General features: G+C 38.6%; 5 protein-coding genes across 7 annotated transcripts; 2 read left to right on the forward strand and 3 right to left on the reverse strand.

Moving 5' to 3' along the window:
- The first annotated feature begins 1,070 nt into the window (after positions 1-1,070).
- On the forward strand, positions 1,071-7,930 carry LOC110763226 (delta-1-pyrroline-5-carboxylate synthase-like). Of its 2 annotated transcripts, none has more exons than XM_088255029.1 (20): positions 1,071-1,427; positions 2,289-2,360; positions 2,477-2,580; positions 2,696-2,798; positions 2,941-3,102; positions 3,604-3,893; positions 4,188-4,338; positions 4,533-4,697; positions 4,798-4,875; positions 5,073-5,162; positions 5,475-5,561; positions 5,700-5,786; positions 5,859-5,955; positions 6,037-6,140; positions 6,248-6,326; positions 6,491-6,641; positions 6,762-6,830; positions 7,245-7,311; positions 7,395-7,465; positions 7,601-7,930. In XM_088255029.1, the coding sequence occupies exons 1-20, from the start codon at positions 1,368-1,370 to the stop codon at positions 7,680-7,682; spliced, it is 2,169 nt and encodes a 722-aa protein (XP_088111155.1). In that variant the 5' UTR covers positions 1,071-1,367; the 3' UTR covers positions 7,683-7,930. The 2 variants fall into 2 exon arrangements, with proteins under 2 accessions (XP_088111155.1, XP_088111156.1); XM_088255030.1 differs by having other exon boundaries at positions 1,072-1,427; positions 3,616-3,893.
- An 803-nt stretch (positions 7,931-8,733) lies between these two features.
- On the reverse strand, positions 8,734-10,912 carry LOC110763227 (NADPH-dependent aldo-keto reductase, chloroplastic-like). Of its 2 annotated transcripts, none has more exons than XM_021965982.2 (8): positions 10,822-10,912; positions 10,420-10,561; positions 10,274-10,324; positions 10,126-10,202; positions 9,869-9,956; positions 9,468-9,743; positions 9,125-9,370; positions 8,734-9,026 (listed from the first exon to the last, which is right to left on the reverse strand). In XM_021965982.2, exons 2-8 carry the CDS (start codon positions 10,549-10,551, stop codon positions 8,940-8,942), a joined length of 957 nt encoding a protein of 318 aa, XP_021821674.2. In that variant the 5' UTR covers positions 10,552-10,561; positions 10,822-10,912; the 3' UTR covers positions 8,734-8,939. The 2 variants fall into 2 exon arrangements, with proteins under 2 accessions (XP_021821674.2, XP_021821673.2); XM_021965981.2 differs by having other exon boundaries at positions 10,731-10,906.
- Positions 10,913-11,383: 471 nt separating this feature from the next.
- LOC110763229 (uncharacterized protein At2g39795, mitochondrial) lies at positions 11,384-13,126 on the reverse strand. Its single transcript, XM_021965984.2, has 3 exons — positions 12,461-13,126; positions 11,958-12,274; positions 11,384-11,869 (listed from the first exon to the last, which is right to left on the reverse strand). Exons 1-3 carry the CDS (start codon positions 12,722-12,724, stop codon positions 11,710-11,712), a joined length of 741 nt encoding a protein of 246 aa, XP_021821676.1. The 5' UTR covers positions 12,725-13,126; the 3' UTR covers positions 11,384-11,709.
- On the reverse strand, positions 13,058-15,610 carry LOC110763228 (NADPH-dependent aldo-keto reductase, chloroplastic). The gene is made up of 7 exons (XM_021965983.2): positions 15,442-15,610; positions 15,281-15,331; positions 14,986-15,062; positions 14,743-14,830; positions 14,080-14,355; positions 13,687-13,935; positions 13,058-13,419 (listed from the first exon to the last, which is right to left on the reverse strand). The coding sequence occupies exons 1-7, from the start codon at positions 15,559-15,561 to the stop codon at positions 13,333-13,335; spliced, it is 948 nt and encodes a 315-aa protein (XP_021821675.2). The 5' UTR covers positions 15,562-15,610; the 3' UTR covers positions 13,058-13,332.
- Positions 15,611-15,938: 328 nt separating this feature from the next.
- On the forward strand, positions 15,939-16,986 carry LOC110763232 (uncharacterized). The gene has a single exon (XM_021965986.2). It carries the CDS (start codon positions 16,222-16,224, stop codon positions 16,927-16,929), a length of 708 nt encoding a protein of 235 aa, XP_021821678.2. The 5' UTR covers positions 15,939-16,221; the 3' UTR covers positions 16,930-16,986.
- Positions 16,987-18,561: the final 1,575 nt, after the last annotated feature.

Consider the following 18,561-nt stretch of genomic DNA (forward strand, 5'->3'; position numbering starts at 1 on the left):
AGGAGTGGAAAAATCAACTGTCAATACAAATATCAGTAATGTATTATCAATATTCCATATAAGCAATTTATCCATAAAAAAAACTAGGTACACGACAATTGTTTCCCGTCTCTTATTACCATATTTATTTGTTTTTCTGTTTCAGATTTTATATTTATTTACAAAAAACAATCATTGTGCATCAACAATGAGAATGAACTAAAATATGATTTAGGTGACATTATTTAAAACATATGATTTATACAACCTTAATTCAAGAAGAGGCCCACCCTATAAGATTTATATAGCCTTAACTCATGAAGAGGCCCACTAGGAGGAGTAACTTTTCGATGTAACTTAATACGTCTATATGGTGTTACTTGCTCAGTACAAATCACGCAATATGATCATAACACCTTCATCTAGATTGAAAACACCACACGGCATTACGAAAAGAATCATGAGGACGAGTAACTTTTCGATGTAACTTAACAAGTTCATGTGGCATTACCCACTCAGTACAAATCAAGCAATACAACCGTAACACCTTCATCTAGATTAGAAACATCACGTGACGTGCTGAATTGAAATATCCAACTTACATATGTCCATACATCATCATTAGCTACGCTAGTTAATAAATTATGCATTAACTAAACTATCTAATCAGGATTGATATTTTGTGATGGGAATGTCCCATTGTCTTGTTTTTTGTCATCATCAAATGAACTTATTTATATTAAACTATTATTGGTATATAAAAAAAAACAAAAAAAAATTAATTAAATGTCAATTGTATATACACCATTCAATACTAGTAGAAAAACAGAGTTGATGATGTTCTTTACTTCTTTCACGTAAACGACGTCCAGTCGTTCTTTCCTTTCTTTCTTTCTTCACCCTTCACGTGACTCTCAGATACGTACACCACCACCACTCACCCCACAGCGTAAAAGAAGTTCGTCCCCAGGCATCCCACGCTACGTGGCGCAGCGTCCTCGTTTTTCCGTACGAGACTTCACTCGCCAGTCGATATTTTTTATTTTTGCACTTTCACTCTCTCTTTCTCTTTCTTTGTTTTTTCCTTCTCTGTCTCCCAAAGATTTATAATTCCTTTTTTTTTCTTCATATTTAAGTTGTGTTGTTTTTTCTTCTTTTTTTTTCTCCTGCCAGAGTTTATAATTTATATATGGGATAGTTTCAGTCGAGTTTCGATTCTTTCATTGGCCTCTGGGCTCTGAGCCTCTTTCTCTGCCTCTCTGATTCTCTGTGCGATAGATATATAGCCTCTGGTTCTCTATTGGCCAACAAGAAAAACCCAAGAAACCAAAAAAAAGAACCTGGTTTTCTGTGTTTTCCTGAGATCCCAAGTCGTCTTCTTTGGCAACATGGACTCTGTGGATCCTACCAGAGCTTTTGTCAATCGTGTCAAGCGTATCGTCGTTAAGGTACATCCTTCAAAAAAACATAACATACATTCTCTGCACATCCTTCAATATTGCTTCTGAGTTACACAGGCACATTTTTCTTTTTCTGGTCTTATATTTTTTCAATGTGTTTGTAGAGAGAGTATTTGAAATATGAAAACCTGTGTTTGAGCCCAGTTTGCAGACTACTTTTTATTGTTTAAATATGTCAGCTAATATGACTTGTGTATTTATTATTGCATTTGTTGACTGCAGGTGGAAATTCTGAACCTTTTCTTTTGGTTAATTCCTCTCAACTTTTTTATTCATATTTTATAGATATTGGATATCTTTTTTTCCTCTTTGGATCATGGGTTTTCGTAGAAGTGGTATTCAAAGAATCAACTTTTTGTGTACTGTAACAAAATGTGGTCAGATATGACATTATTTTGGAAAGTGCCTAATAATGTATAATTCCAGATTTGGTGAATTTTTCCCAGATTTTATGGGATAAAGTTGGTTTTTTGGGTACCATTGTGGGCTGCTGTTGATTTAGGAGAAAAACTTAGTTGCAACAGGATACCTCTAATAATGCTGCCGCTCTTCCTTCGTGTATTGCATTTAATATTTTTTATTAGATGGTTATTAGCTTCAGTGGACACCGTTGTATTAAAAACAGAGCAACCTTTAAAACCCAATATGAGCATGTATGTGAGCTTTTTATTACAAGTTCTCTCTCTCTCTCTCTCTCTCTCTCTCTGTCTCTCTGTTTTCTGGGTCCGAAGTTGAGAAACAAAACTTGGGTTGAATAACATCATCCTTTTCCATTTTTATGAAATTGGTTATTCAAGATGCTTTTGTCATATTTCCATTTTGCTTACTTGTTTGTTCCGATTATTGAAGGTGGGAACAGCTGTGGTCACTCGTGGTGATGGAAGATTAGCTTTGGGCAGACTAGGTGCTCTTTGTGAGCAGGTATATAATTGGTTGTAAAACTAGGAGGATAATTTTCCCTTTTGTTAAGTTTTAATATGGCAAGTTTTGCTATGATTTGATTGTTCTTTCTAATATTTTGAATGAAATACATGCAGCTCAAAGATATAAACTCTCAGGGCTATGAGGTTATTCTGGTGACTTCAGGAGCTGTTGGTCTTGGCCGTCAAAGGCTAAGATACAGGAGATTGGCAAACAGCAGGTTTATATTGTTTTCTTTTACAATGACATAAAATAATTATCTGTTGTGTGTGCTTATTTCGGCATCAAAGTGACCAAATAAAAGTTCCTGAAAGAAGTTTATACTTGTTTCGCAGCTTCGCTGATCTCCAAAATCCACAAAATGACTTCGATGGAAAGGCTTGTGCAGCTGTCGGACAGAGCAGTCTCATGGCTCTTTATGATACCATGTTCAGCCAGGCAAGACAATAATCTTCTTGCAGTCTTATTTAGATGACTCCATCAATTAAACAGTTTTTAGTATGTCTATTGCTTTTGCAAGTACTCTATCAGTTACTTTTTGTCGTCGGCAAATGTTAATTTGGCAATCTTTAACATGCAGCTTGATGTGACTTCTTCTCAACTTCTGGTGACGGATAGTGTTTTTCGGGATGAAGCTTTCAGAAAGCAACTTTCTGAAACTGTGAAGTCATTGTTGAAGCTGAGGGTTGTTCCTATATTCAATGAAAATGATGCTGTTAGTACTAGGAAAGCTCCATATGAGGTATGCAACTCTGCTTGTTCCTATACTTTTTCATTTGAAATTTGTGTTGATATGCGTTTTGTTTGGGGTAGCACTAAACAAATCTCATCAACTGCTTAGGGCCCGTTTGGTAAGATTTTTGTTTTTTGTTTTTGGTTTTCTGTTTTTAATTAAAGATAGAGAAGACAAAATGAGAGGATAGTGAAAAGAGGGAGGATATATGTGAGGGAAATAGGAGATGGTGTATGTGTAGAATGGTGCATAAAATAAACACTACAAGTAGATAAAATAATTTGAATAGTTCTTTTTTCCTTTTCTTTCTGAACATAGAGTTTTATACACTCTCCTTCATTTCTTCCTCACCTCTTTCATCTCTCATCTCCCCCCCAGTTCTGTGATATACATTTTCCCTCTATCTCTTTAAATTCAAACAAAAAACTGAAAATAAAAAATAGAAAATGTTACCAGACGGGTACTTAATTTTCCTGTGTTCAATATATATCCGTTGCTTCTGATTGGAAGTTCTGTTTGCAGGATTCTTCTGGTATATTTTGGGACAATGACAGTTTGGCAGGTCTATTGGCTCTTGAACTAAAAGCTGACCTTCTTGTTTTACTAAGCGATGTAGAGGGCCTCTATGATGGTCCCCCGACTGACCCAAAATCAAAGTTAATCCATACATACGTCAAAGAAATACATCATGGAGAAATAACATTTGGAGACAAGTCAAGGGTCGGCAGAGGGGGTATGACAGCTAAAGTCAACGCTGCTGTTTGTGCAGCTTATGGTGGAATCCCTGTTGTTATCACTAGGTAAAGTCTGTCATCATGTGCTTATTTTGATACACAACAAAGAGTTTGGATTTAAGAGGATATTTCTTTGTTGTACAACCTGCAATTTCCTGGCATAATTCATTGGAATTTCTGATCTCGTCCATTTCTCATACATATGTACATAAACACATTGACCTAAGAATTTTATAGGATTATAAAGAGCATATATCAACTGTTACAGGGTTTTTCTTTCTTATATTATATTATAGAAAGTTTGTTAGTTTACTAAAAATAGTTTCTTGCTTACTGAACTGGTTTCCTATTTCATTATAGTGGCTATGCCACAGACAACATAAAAAAAGTGCTTCGTGGAGACCGGATAGGTACTGTCTTTCATCAAGATGCACATTTGTGGACTCTTGTTAAAGAAGAAGGTGCACGTGATTTGGCTGTTTCAGCGCGGGAATCTTCTAGACAGCTTCGAGTAATGAACTTCATATTTTACTTTTCTTTTATCAATTGTGAAGCTTGAGGTTGCTACTATTGGTATAATTTATGCTAGAGATTAAAGTAATCCTCCAGAGCTTCTGTGTTCTCTGGTTTGTTTAATTTATTGGATATAGAGCAAGTGGTAAGTAGAGAGATTTATGATGATGTGTGGAATTATTTTCATTGCAGGCTCTAGGATCTAAAGATAGGAGGAAAATTTTGCTTGACGTAGCTGATGCCTTGGTGGCAAATGAAGGTCAGATTATAGCTGAGAATGAAGCTGATATTGCTGTTGCACAGGAGAATGGATATGAAAAGGCCCTAATATCTCGTTTGGCCCTAAAGCCTGGGAAGGCATGCACTTTGCTACTTGCGTAGTTGAAATTAAAGCCTGTATCACTTGGTATTGGATGAACACCTCCTTATTTTTTATTTAATGTGTGTCTACATACAGATTGCTGCTCTTGCAACGTCTATACGTAAGCTTGCAGACATGGAAGAGCCCATTGGCCGTGTTCTACAGAAAACAGAGGTCAGGACACCTTTCTAGTTCTTCTGATTCAGTATTAATGAATACATTATGATACCCGTTGAGAATTTTAATGTGTGAAAGATGGGCACGAAACTTTTTTTTCTTCACCCATTTGAAGTATCTTGCAGTGCTGCTAATATCCGATTTTTGCCTTGGGATTCATTCCTGACACTTTTCATAACTGCTCTTCCATGCAGCTTGCAGAAGGACTTGTCTTAGAGAAAGTGTCCTGTCCTTTGGGTGTTCTTTTAGTTGTTTTTGAGTCTCGACCTGATGCCCTTGTTCAGGTATACATAAATATCCATTGTATTATATACTCCTGCATCTTTAAACATTCTGCTCATTAATGATTAGCAAAATGATTTTACATATTTTCCTGATCCATTAAGTAAACACCGAATTAGAATTTGCAGTTTTACGGTCTTGTTTTGGGTATTGACTTCCTTTTCCATTAAAGAAAACACTTTGTATATGCATGTTTCCTTTTTAGCTTCACTTGTCTTGCAATCTATGGCCCTTCAAACTTATGTTTAGATTTTTTTTTTGGTGCTCCCATGGTAATTTCTCAGTTGACCAGTATTTTTCAAATGATTCAATAGATAGCTTCGTTAGCAATTCAAAGTCGGAACGGTCTTCTGCTTAAAGGGGGGAAAGAGGCCAAGCGATCGAATGCAATCTTGCACAAGGTTTGAGACTCTAGATTCTGGCCTTCTATTATTATGCCAAAAAATAAAATAAAATCCTGAGTGTTGCTTTCCCTATTTTTATGTGTTTCTAATTTGCGCTCTTGTTCTGTGAGCTTAACTATTTTCTTCTTTTTGCAGGTCATCACCTCAGCAATCCCAGAAAATGTTGGTGGCAAACTTATTGGACTTGTGAATACAAGAGACGAGATTCCCGATCTGCTCAAGGTGCGCACAGAAATTTAAAACTGTTTATGGTTTTTTGATATGATGAATATTAACGAAGTTGTTCTGTTGCAGCTGGATGATGTGATAGATCTTGTCATTCCTAGAGGCAGCAATAAGCTCGTTTCTCAAATTAAGGAGTCCACTAAGATACCAGTTCTTGGTCATGCCGGTAAGAGCATTAATGTGGGAAATGTATATTCTACCACTGCAAACTAGAGTTTCTAGTAAATTTGCTGCTTTTGATGCACAGATGGAATTTGTCATGTTTATATTGACAAGTCAGCTAATAAGGACATGGCAAAGCGCATTGTTTTGGACGCGAAAACGGATTATCCAGCTGCCTGTAATGCGATGGTAATTTCACTTTCTGCTATTATGACTGACCATTCATGTCTATTTAACTACCACGGGATTATATTTCATAAATCTGACCTGTCTTGACATAACACCCTTTTTCTCAGGAAACACTTCTTGTACACAAGGACTTGGTGACTGATGATGGTGGGTTTAAGCAGATAATTTCAGGACTCCAAGGTTTAGGTACGACCCTGTGTTAATGCCTTATCTCTCAACAAGGTGTTGCGAAATATATAAAATGAGTCATATAGTAATTCGTGTTCGAAGTTTAGTTCTCACAACTTGATTCTCTTTTGGTATGTAATTAGTACAAGAAACCAGGATTCATGATGCCACCTTGGTTGCAGGTGTTACGTTATATGGTGGACCAAAGGCATCAACTGTGTTAAATATTCCAGAGACAAGCTCATTCCATCATGAGTACAGTTCATTGGCTTGCTCAGTTGAAATCGTTGATGATGTGACTGCTGCGATTAACCACATCCATGAACATGGAAGGTATATGTGTTTCCTATATTTTATATTTTCTTTTTTCCCGTATAGTTTCTGTATTGATTATTTTCTGGCGATTTCTCTAACTTTCTTGCCTCTCCTCTCCTCCCCAAATCCCTTTTGCAGTGCTCATACTGATTGCATTGTTACAGAAGATCATGAAGTTGCTGAAACTTTCCTAAGTCAAGTGGACAGGTAAGCATGTTTCATGCATGCAAAGTGCTAACAGTACAAGAAGTATCATTTGCTGCTGAAGCCATATTTTCTCTCGGGAAAGAAATATCATTGCATCCACCTTTTGAGAGCAATGTCATAGCAATTTTGGCTTTAAATATGGGTTTGGGTTTGGCTGATGACAATTAATGTTCCAGAGATGGAAAACAAATTGGCTTAAACGTCACATAACTATTAGTATTAACTAACATCTACTCTGCCTTCCACTGAAGTAGTATATAAATTCAGAACAAATTGCCCTTTTGATTATTCAAAAACATATCAATCATCCCCTAAAAAGATATTTTTCTAATAATCAAGGCACGTAAGTTAATGAGTTTACTGATAATTTCTGAATGTTGCACATCTTGATGTCTATACTATTTACCTCGACAGCGCTGCAATCTTTCATAATGCAAGTACACGATTTTGTGATGGTGCACGCTTTGGACTTGGTGCAGAGGTAAGTCGACTCTGAATAGTTCTGGCATTGATTCCAACATTTTATTTTCCCCCTCATTTCTCACTGGTTCGTTGGTTTGACAGGTTGGGATAAGTACGAGCAGGATTCATGCTCGAGGTCCTGTAGGAGTTGAAGGATTGCTAACAGCAAGATGGTACGGCAATTCTGCATTACTGTTCTCTTGAAGCTTGTTTATTGCTAGTTAACTGACTGGTGTTGCTGATATTAGAGTTTTTTCACTTCAATTTTTTGGTGCATGATCATGCTTCCTTTGTGCAACAAAATGCAGGATTCTGAGAGGGAATGGGCAGGTTGTAGACAGCGATAGAGGGGTCAAGTACACCCACAAGGACCTGCTTACAAGTACCTAAACTCCCAATTATAGAGGGGAAAAGCTTTGTAGCACACAACTTACAAATGTTAACCTCTGTCATGTGTTAGCCTTAGTTTCTATTTCACGTTCAATTATAGTGTAGGAGTTCGACTGCTCCACGGAATATTCTATGTATTGTGTTGTCATACAAATGAACCTTTATCCCCTTGCCAGATTTTGATCACCTGGATGATTTAAAGGGGCTTCATGTAATCATCACCTTAATTATGAATGAGCTTTCTAAAATCTTTTTGTGTTTTCTGCCTTTAATCACCCTGATTGTCAATTGTCACCTTCTCGGCATGCCAGGACATACATTCAGCAAGCAGGCATGAAATGAACAGTCCAAAGTACGACACCGGCATCTGTATTCTGTACTGTGCTTGCTTGGCCAACCACCTCAGATAGTGGTTCTTTGATCAGTAGTACACACAAGAGCATAACGAGAAATTTTGAACTTTCTAAATGCTGAGTGTATTGATCAAATTCATGCATAAAGAACAAAAGAAAGAAAAGAAAAGAAAAGAGAAAAGACATTTAAGTTTTAAGAAATCAAGGGTTAAAAAAAAAATTCAAATTAAGAGATGTATAGAATTAATGTGACTGTTTCTCTCGACCTCCCACTAGTCATTTATCTCTTTCTTTCGTGTTTGTCTGATCTAAGACTAAGAAAGGGTTTAACTTCAGGGCATTCTGAATTAAATTACTAACTAAAAAAAATAAAATTGTGGGTTTTGTTAGCTTGTTATATAGCTCTCTGTCAGCAATTTTTTGCCTCTCCACATGTAGGAGGAGCCATTGACTAACAACTTACACATTTAGTGTTTTCGGCTGCCCTAACAAATAACATTTTAAGCTTTTCTCAATCTGTCATTTCAAGTCCCACTCGAGATGATATGTTTCATAAAAATTCATACATTGGACAAATGACTGAATGAGAGTTCAAGTAGAATAATTGGAGCTCAGGTTGCTCAATGTTTTTGACATAATTGAGGTGCATGTAATTGCATCGGACTAAATGTGGAAAAACTAGTTATCAGCCAAAGGTTTCCATAGTATAGGAGAGTGTGGGAATATGATGTGAATGATTTGAATTATAAAAGCAGACAGTTATCTTACAAGGTTCATTCATACTATTTAAGAAAGCTAAAAACACAAGAATACAATTTCTTCCCTCTAAAATGTGGCAGAGAACGCATGAAAATCGACAAACTTCTCTGAATCAAATTGAATAAAAGAGGGCTTGATCATCGTCTCATATTTCACCATCCCACAGTTCTTGAAGGCTTTTATAAGGACTAGCTGTCTCGTGGATTGCAAAATCACCCCGGAGGAGCCTTTGCTGCATAACAGAGAAGCAAGTAAATGTCAGTAAACAATTTTTATGCGATAATATGTGTGATTGTAAATATGTTTTTTCAGGCATGTATTATAACATACCTGGTGGATGCCTGAAATTTTTGAGAAGAGGTCTGGGGGAATGGACCAGTCAAATAAACTAAGATTTTCCTTGATCCTATTTTCATTTACGCTCTTTGGAAGGACACTTTGTCCACTCTGAATACCCCAACGAAGACATACTTGCGCAGGCGACTTCTTAAGTTTTTCAGCGATTTCATTCAATATTGGTTCCTTCAGGACCTCCCCCTTCACCCACGAACCTGGAGAACCCAGAGGAGAATATGCCTGAAAGGAAAGAGTTTGCTATTAAATGATATAAACAAGCTCAAGCTATATAGCCTTAGTGCCCCTGAAGATTAAAGTTGTTGAAGTTCGAGGTTACCGATAGATGAACACCAGCAGATTTGCACAAATTGTGAAGAGCAGGTTGTTGCCACACAGGGTGGCACTCCACTTGGTTTACTGCAGGTGGAACTTTTGCATAAGCAAGGAGGTCTTGCAGCTTCTTAGACGAGAAGTTGCTCACCCCGATCGCGCGTGCCTGACCAGATGCATACAGGCCCTCCATTGCATTCCATGTCTCTGAAAGGCACAATGGAGCCATGTTTTCCGGAGCCAAACCCTCTGAGCCTGGCTTTGTACGAAGTGGCCAGTGTATCTGTACAAGGTCGTTTCCCAAAACCATTCCAATTTCTTCATTATATTACAGTTCCGGATGCAGGCAGAAAAAATCTTAGTCTAACAAAACCTCAAGCTTTGCTTATGAAAGAACTAGATGCATACAAGATATAGATCAATGTAGTCAAGCTGCAGGTCTTCTAAGGTCTTGCTCAGTGCCTTGGAGACATCCGCAGGGGCATGGTCGCTGCACCTGTAGAATGCCACAAATAGTCGGAAGAAAGAAGCAACATAATCTTCTAAGGACACACTGCTCAGCCAAACCTCGTCTCTAAGCTCAGATCAAATTCTATCAGTTTCTTAGTTGTTCAGCAACATGAGACTCAATTTGAAAAAAAAAAGAAAAGAGAATGAACACATACCACAGCTTTGATGTGATAAAGAGTTCACTACGCTGCACCACCCCAGTGGAAAATAACTCTTTCAATGCCACCCCTACCTGCATCATGAGCATGGTAAAGAGGAATTAAAAATATACACACACACGCACAAAAAATGATAGTATATTACCTCTTTTTCGTTTCCGTAGATTGATGCACAGTCAATATGCCTGTAGCCATTCTGCATAACCATGAACAATATTTTGAGCATAATTTTTTTCTTCCCCAAAACAGGAGGCTTTAAAAGAACCAAAACTAGACATTGAGAAAATGAACCTTGACAGCAGCGGTGACAGCTTGGCCGACCACACCCGGTTCAGCCTTCCATGTTCCAAGGCCAACAGATGGAATCTTAGCTCCCGTGTTTAGATCAAAATGTAAGGTTCCAGGGTTTTTTTCGTTATGCATATTCTACGAACTGATAGGGTTCGCGTCAACCGAAACAAGATGAAGCAGCAGATTAGCTTGTTTCATTAGAAGAAAAAAAAAAAGCAGTATACCATTGTAACCTGTACATTTAAATTCAGTGAATTGACTGAATATGAATTTCAGATTCTAGATGGTTGATGAACTGAAGAAGATATTACCTATTTGGATGAAATGTTGGGGAAAAACGTCAGAGATGCAAAGAGTTTGTTGGATGCAGTTCAGCAATGTATTATTAATTCATTGGCTTACCAGTTTTTCGATGTCCAAAATTTTCTCGGAACTTGATTCATGAGCTATATGTGTTAAGCCAGACTTTCACGGCAGAAAAGTTGGATCTTCCACTACTCCCAAACCACAAAATTATTATTATTAAAAAAAAAAAAGAAGATCAAATTACAAGAAGAAAAATGCACGTTGCATTGTCAGCAAACTACAAAGCGGCATGTGGATGTGGTGCATTGGTATTTGGTACCTCAGGAGGACCAACACTCAGATGATTTAGTGTTAAGAACTCATGCAACCTGCTGTGCCCAGCATGTCAAGGAGGAGGTTCACATTCTATACGTTAGGCCATGCCCATGACTGCCAGATTATTTGAACTATTTCAATTGAGGTTCATTTTTTCTTCTTCTCATTTTTCTTATATTTCAAGTGAGGCTTGCTTACAAGTACAAATTCAACCTGCCAAATAGCACTACCTCCAAATATCTTCATGGGAAGACCAACAAAGAAATGGGATTCAATTCCATCAGGCATCAGGAATAGAAATAGAATTGTAGTGTTCGATCAATTCGATCGATGAATTCACGAAGATTCCAAATCATATCTTACCAAGAAATGGAACTGTAGCGTTAATATTCTTAAAAAGGGGGGAAAAACCCACCACACTGATTAATCATTAGAAGACAATATTTGAACTAGTTCTAAACTATTTAGGCCCTAACAGGGATCTCAAAATAATTAAGCATTGTCTTACAATGCTTCATGGTTCCAATTTACTATACCTAAACTGGTTATTTTACTGCTAGTATAAATAATATGTTGTTCTCAAACTAATACAGCTCCAGACAACGAATGGTCAAAAGGAGGCACAACCTCACTATCCTTCCCCCACCATTGAAAACAGCTGTGTTTTGCTCACTGCTCAATATAACCCTTGAGGTTCTTCAACCAAAGCAGGTACTCTTTGTTGTCTTTCTTCCTCATGTAATCAGTCAAGAAGATAGTCATGCTGAACTGGATCCCTCGAGCCTCGAGATACTTGTAAAAAGCATTCTGCAAGCACTCATCCAACTCACTGTTGAAAACCAAATCACATCAGAAAACAAACAGAACTAATATATAAGAGATGAAAACAAAAGTACGGTTCATTAAGACAAGCTTACTGAAATTCAGGCCCATCATACGGAAACTGTTCTGGAGAATGATCGGGATGGACGATCGACAAGCTATCAATCGAAACCTCTTCTTCGAAACCAGTGACACCAAACTCCAATTGCATCCCATTTTCTTTGGAAATACTCACAACCATTGGAATGCCAGGGTCGTCATTCTCGTACTCGTCGCTGTCTTCGTCCGCAGGAAAAACATGAGGAGCATCAACAACCACTTGGATGGTTTCGCATTGGAATTGTCTTTTCAGTAGAATAGTTTTTTCTCCAGGAATGTCTATTATTTCAAAAGGAAACTCATCTGGGACCTCCTAAAGTGTGAAATCAAACAAAACCCAAATTATCAACTACTGAATTACTAAATGGGTCAAACTTGTTTCATTGAACAACCGATTAAAAATGAAAAAAGCATGCAAATTTACAGTAAAGAACAGCATTAAGTATTAAGCAAAGAATTCTGGGAGAAAAAGAAATGGAAACTAGAATTAGATACTGACGGGAATTTTGATTTTACGCTCTTGGGCACACTTGATCTCAGACTCCAGGCCTCCGATCAGGCTTTCATTGCCGATCAGTTCAGAGGCGGTGGCGGTGGCCGTAGAGAATCGCCGAGTTGGAAAAGAGCTTCTCGGGCTGTGATCACCGCTGAAAGTAGGGACGGTGGAGATTGCGCGGTGAAAGGTCCTTGCTGATCCGACAGCGCGTGCGGCGAGAGCCAGTGCAGAGTAGGTCGGCCTGCGAAGCATCGAGAACAGAGCCATTTGAGGTCCGGCTATGGCTGAGGAAGGGTTTAGGGTTTTGCAACTGCAACAGGGTTTTGTGCTTTGCTAGGGGTTTTAGGGAGGGAAATTGCAGTGTATTGTTGGGCTATGGCGTAGCAACCACGGCGCGAGTTAGAAATGGGCCCAACTGGGTGGAGGAGGCTTGAGGTTGTACAAAGAGCCCAAATGAGCTTAAAATTATTCTCCATAAAATAACTGCTTTTGATAAAAATATTAATTTGTACAAATCTATCTAAAGGAAGAAATTTAGAAGAAGAAACTAGAGGCTCGCAGAAAACCAAAAAGGATTAAGGTTTAAGGAAATTGGGAAAATGTAGATAATGGGCTGATCTGTCTGATTTTATTTCTTATAAACAAGGTGACCCAATGCATATGTGGGTTAGGGCATATGTGGGTTAGGACAGTCGGCTAAGGCGATATGGGTTGCACCCGCCAGAGTTCGATAACTGAAGCAAAACGTTAGACAATACCAAAATATCTGGGTCATGATGATCATGCAAACCATAAATATCCAATCTCACTATTTTTAAAAATAGAAAAAAGAAAAAAATGCTCCAAATTTCTTCCATAGAAGCACTCATCTGACTCTAAATTTCACCATCCCACAACTCCTCAACACTCCTGTAGGGACCAAAAGTATCATGAACAAAGTTCGTCCCTCTGACCAGTCTTGCCTGCACAGTTGAAAACCAATGCAGTAGGTTAGGAGTAAACACAAAAAAGACAAGTTCTTGTAACAAAATCACTGGACCTAATCCCAAAACCTCCCCAAGAGAACCCCAGCTTGAAGATTCATCCCAAGGAAGAACACCTCTTAAGTGATTCTAGAAAGTTTTAGCAGCATTCACATGTAATAATAGTGGACTGTGTTTCAAGATTTTGACAGCTGACGATAATAAGATCTTGGCAAGGGGAATAAAGGAACATCAGTAACCACTTGCCTGCTCAATCTCCGAAAGCTTAGCTAACAAGTCCTCCGGGATAGACCAGCCAAAGACGTCAGAGTTCTCCTTGATCCTTGCTTCATTAGTACTCTTAGGAAGAGCACTATGACCCATTTGCAGTCCCCATCGAAGAGCAACTTGTGCAGGAGTTTTCTTTAGTTTCTCTGCGACCATGTGAAGAATCGGATTCTGAAGGACATCACCTTTGATCCATGTTGTGCCAGGAGAACCCAGTGGTGAATAGCCCTAAAAGAAAAATACATAGCAATTATTTAATTTCTAGCTATCTCAGCTGCTAAGGAAAGTAAATTCTTGCCCAGTTATACACAACTATTTCAACCAAATAAGAAAATCGATGTAGGAAATGTAATTCAATATTTGCATACTCACTGAAACGTGAACTCCCTTGGATTTGCAGAAAGAATGCAGCTTGGCTTGCTGCCATGAAGGATGACATTCCACTTGGACAACAGCAGGAGGAACACGTGCCACGTCCAGCAAGTCAGAGAGCTTCTTTGTTGAAAAATTGCTCACACCAATAGCTCGAGCCTTACCCGAATCATAGAGAGTTTCCATTGCTCTCCAACTGCAAGGGATATCTGGTTCAACAAGGTTTTCAGGAGCAAAACTTACTGACCCCTTTTTCAAACGAACTGGCCAGTGCATCTTCAAATTTTCAATAGGTCATTAGTTATAGCTGAGTAATTACCCCAACAAAATGGTATTAACAAATTCAAGACGATGATGCTAATTACCCACAATTCGGACCTTAATAGCTAGATGAAGGCAACATAGCCAGACTTAAAGGGATCGGGAATTTTGGAAGTAATTCCTATCAACAAGCACAAAGATGGCAAAAAGAATGTAATTCCAGTCTTCTAAAGGACTCTATTTTAGTGAACTTCTGAAAAAAAGTGCAGATTTCACCTTCAACTAGGCAATCACTACTTTATTTATAATGATCCCCTTTGAAAGCTCTGGTATTTCGTACTCTCTTGCACCAAATTCTAACAAGCATAACTGGAGAATGAGCTTTGAACAGGTAATACTTACAAGATACAAGTCAACATAATCAAGCTGCAAGTCTCGCAAAGTCCTGTCCAATGCCTCTAACACATCTTCTGGCGCATGATCGGTACACCTGCGAACCAGCTTGCTTTTAGAAAGTACAAAATGTAGAAGACTCTAAGCTAAAATATTTAAGGCCAAAGCATAACAGGACAAGGCTCACGGCACCATCACTTTGGCATGATCAATTATAACTCATTGTATTGCCTCATTGAAATTGAAACAAACCAGAGTTTGGAGGTGATCCACAAATCCTCGCGCTTCACCACACCGTCTTCAAACAGCTTCTTCAGAACCAAACCAATCTACAAGAAATAAAAACCAAATCTTTGTCACATTTAAATCGTAGTAACTACTTGGCATCTTAAAACAAATGAGCCAAACACAAAAATTATTTTCTTTTTCATACAAGTATTGTAAAATAAAAGGGTAAAAGCAAAATTAAAACTTCAACTTTAATGAAGGGAAATGATATAAAACTTCAAATTTATTTAATAATTTAGCAAAAGGCAACTGCAATTACCTCCTTCTCATTGCCACAGCGTTGAGCACAATCAATATGGCGATATCCTCCCTGCAATTAGTAGAACCCCACTTTTCAGCTGAGTGTTAGATGCTAAGTCTACCAAATCAACGGTACAGATTACACAAAATTCGAAGCGGGGAGTGATCAACGATGAAGACCTTAACAGCGGTGGCGACGGCGTCGCCGACAAGGCCAGGGCTTGATTGCCAGGTCCCTAACCCTAACGAAGGGATCCTGGCTCCGGTGTTCAACTCAAACGAACGAGTATCGTCCGCCATTATCAATCTCTCAGAGCGAGGGTGAAGAAGTAGACAGAGTGAGGCAGGCAGCAATGAAAAACGGCGGTTCCTTTTTTTATTATAAATAAATAGTCTAGCCGTGCGGCTGTACTCCTTTAATTTATTATATTATTTAAAGCATAGCTATAATATTTCTTTTAAGGGTTATTCGCAGCAATGGTCCCTCAACTATACCCGTAGTTACACTTTGGTCCATCAATTCAATTATTAGTTGCGGGGGTCACTCAACTAGGTGCTATGTTGCACCAGTAGTCCCTCCGTCAAACTCTGTTAAATTTTCTGTCAAAAATGAGGGTAAATTCGGAAATTCATCCACAACCCTCCATTGTCGCAACCCAATCCTTGCTTCTCCTCTCTTATACCAAAATCTGGGCAGAAAAAAGAAAAGAGAAAGACAACTCAATTGCTTCTCCTCCCTTGTACCAAACTCGCCACCCAATCCTTCCTCCCACCCCAACCCAGCACTCACTGTAAACCATCAACCATAAACATCCATCAATTTCTCTGTTTTTATATTTTGATTTTTCTATTCGTTTTTAGGAAGGTGTAAGCATCTATAAAGCCATCCACGGCAAATACTTGCACCACAAACGCAAACGAAAATTGTTCTCAATTTCTTTAGCTGCCACGACGCCATTGATGGAAGCAGACGAAGTAATGGAGCTATATGATTCTTACTGGTTTCAGCTCGGAATCTTCGAAAAGCAACCAAATTCATCAAACCCATCAAGGATTGAAGCAGACCCGGTTCTTGAAATTGAAGAAGAACCATCAAAACCAGAGCTTTTACGCATCCCGACCCTCCTCCGTACTAGGTCCATGAGCGAAAAATTGAGCTCCACTCCCTCACCAGACTCAGTCCTCCACAGACCAAAGCTCTTCACCATTCTCTCTGGCAAGGAAGCCACAGAAGTTGAAACCCCAATACAGAGACATGTCGAAGAGTCGCCAAAGAAGATTACGAGACGGAGGAGGAAGAAGAAGAAGGGTGAGAGCAAGAGCTTGACAGACCTTGAATTTGAAGAGCTAAATGGGTTTATGGATCTTGGTTTTGTTTTCTTAGAGGAAGACAAAGAAGATTCAAACTTGGCTTCGATCATTCCTGGGCAACAAAGATTGGGGAAGAAGGACGGCCAAGATGAGGTCTTTGACGAGTCTACAATTCCAAGGTCTTACCTTTCTGAAGCTTGGAAGGTGAGGGATCAAAGAAAGAGAGAGAAGCCATTGATGAATTGGAGGTTTCCTGCGTTGGGCAATGAAATTGACATGAAAGACAATCTCAGATGGTGGGCTCACACAGTTGCTTCCACAGCTGCTAATCGTGAATTTAGCCCGCCTAGCCGCTAGGCGTGCAGAGGGTTTCTTTTGTTCTACACCAATGGGGTTGCAAATTTTAAGTTCGCTCAGAGAGAGAAAGAGAGAGAGAAAGGGATTGTTGTGGAGGAGAGGGAGGGGTTGTGGATGAATTTCCAAACTTACCCTCACTTTTGACAGAAAATTTAACAGAGTTTGACGGAGGGACTACTGGTGCAACATAGCACCTAGTTGAGTGACCCCCGCAACTAATAATTGAATTAATGGACCAAAGTGTAACTACGGGTATAGTTGAGGGACCATTGCTACGAATAACCCTTCTTTTAAAAAAAGGGAACGAAACCGGGTATAGCCGCTGGGCTATAATATTTCTTTTAAAAAATTTGGGAAAACCTAGAAAGGCCGGACGGCTATACTATTTCTTTAAAAAAAAATTAAAGGGTTATTCGCAGCAATGGTTCCTCAACTATACCCCAAGTTACACTTTAGTCACTCAACTCAAATATTAGTTGCAGAGGTCACTCAATTAGGTGTTTTGTTGCACCGTTAGTCATACCGTCAACTCTGTTACTTTTTCTGTTTAAAATGATGACGTGACGAGCATCTCTTAGATTATTGATGGGCAAATGTGACTTTTCAATTAAGATTATTTGTAGCAATGATCCCTCAACTATACTCGGAGTTACATTTTGGTCACTCAATTAGGTGTTATGTTGCACCATTAGTCCCTACCGTTAGAGAGACTTGATGGTAGGATTAACGGTGCAACAAAACACCTAATTGAGTGACTTCTGCAACTAATATTTGAGTTGAGCGACCAAAGTGTAACTTGGGGTATAGTTGAGGGACCATTGCTGAGAATAATCCAAAATTAAAAAACCGAGTATAGCCGTGCGGCTATACGAATTCTGTGTGAAAATATAAAAAAGAACGGGTATAGCCGGGCGGCTATACGATTTCGTTAAAAAAATAAAAAAGAACGGGTATAGCCGGGCGGCTATAATATTTCGTTAAAATGTTTTTTTGAAGCATTATAGCCGCACGGCTATACTATCTCTAGCTTGGAATAAACCAAGGATAGCCGGGCGGCTATACTATTTCTTTTAAAAAATTTAGGGTTATTCGCAGCAATGGTCCCTCAATTATACCCCAAGTTACACTTTGGTCACTCAACTCAAATATTAGTTGCAGAGGTCACTTAATTAAGTGTTTTGTTGCACCGTTAGTCCTACCGTCAAGTTTGTTACTTTTTATGTTTAAAATGAAGACTAGACAAGCATCTCTTAGATTATTGATGGGCAAATGTGACTTTTCATTTAAGATTATTTGTAGCAATGATCCCTCAACTATACTCGGAGTTACATTTTGGTCACTCAAGTAGGTGTTGTGTTGCACCATTAGTCCCTACCATTAGAGAGACTTGACGGCAGGACTAACGGTGCAACAAAACACCTAATTGAGTGACCTCTGCAACTAATATTTGAATTGAGTGACCAAAGTGTAATTTGGGGTATAGTTGAGGGACCATTGTTACGACGAATCCAAAAATTTAAAAACCAAGTAGGCTATACTATTTTTAAAAAGTTAAAAAAACCTAGTATCGCTGCGCAAATATACTATTTATTTTTGAAAAATTAGGAAAGAAACCGAGTATAGTCTCGTGGC

The sequence above is a fragment of the Prunus avium genome, chromosome 6 (genome assembly GCF_965620075.1).
Source record: "Prunus avium chromosome 6, drPruAviu1.hap1.1, whole genome shotgun sequence".
Lineage (NCBI taxonomy): Eukaryota > Viridiplantae > Streptophyta > Magnoliopsida > Rosales > Rosaceae > Prunus > Prunus avium.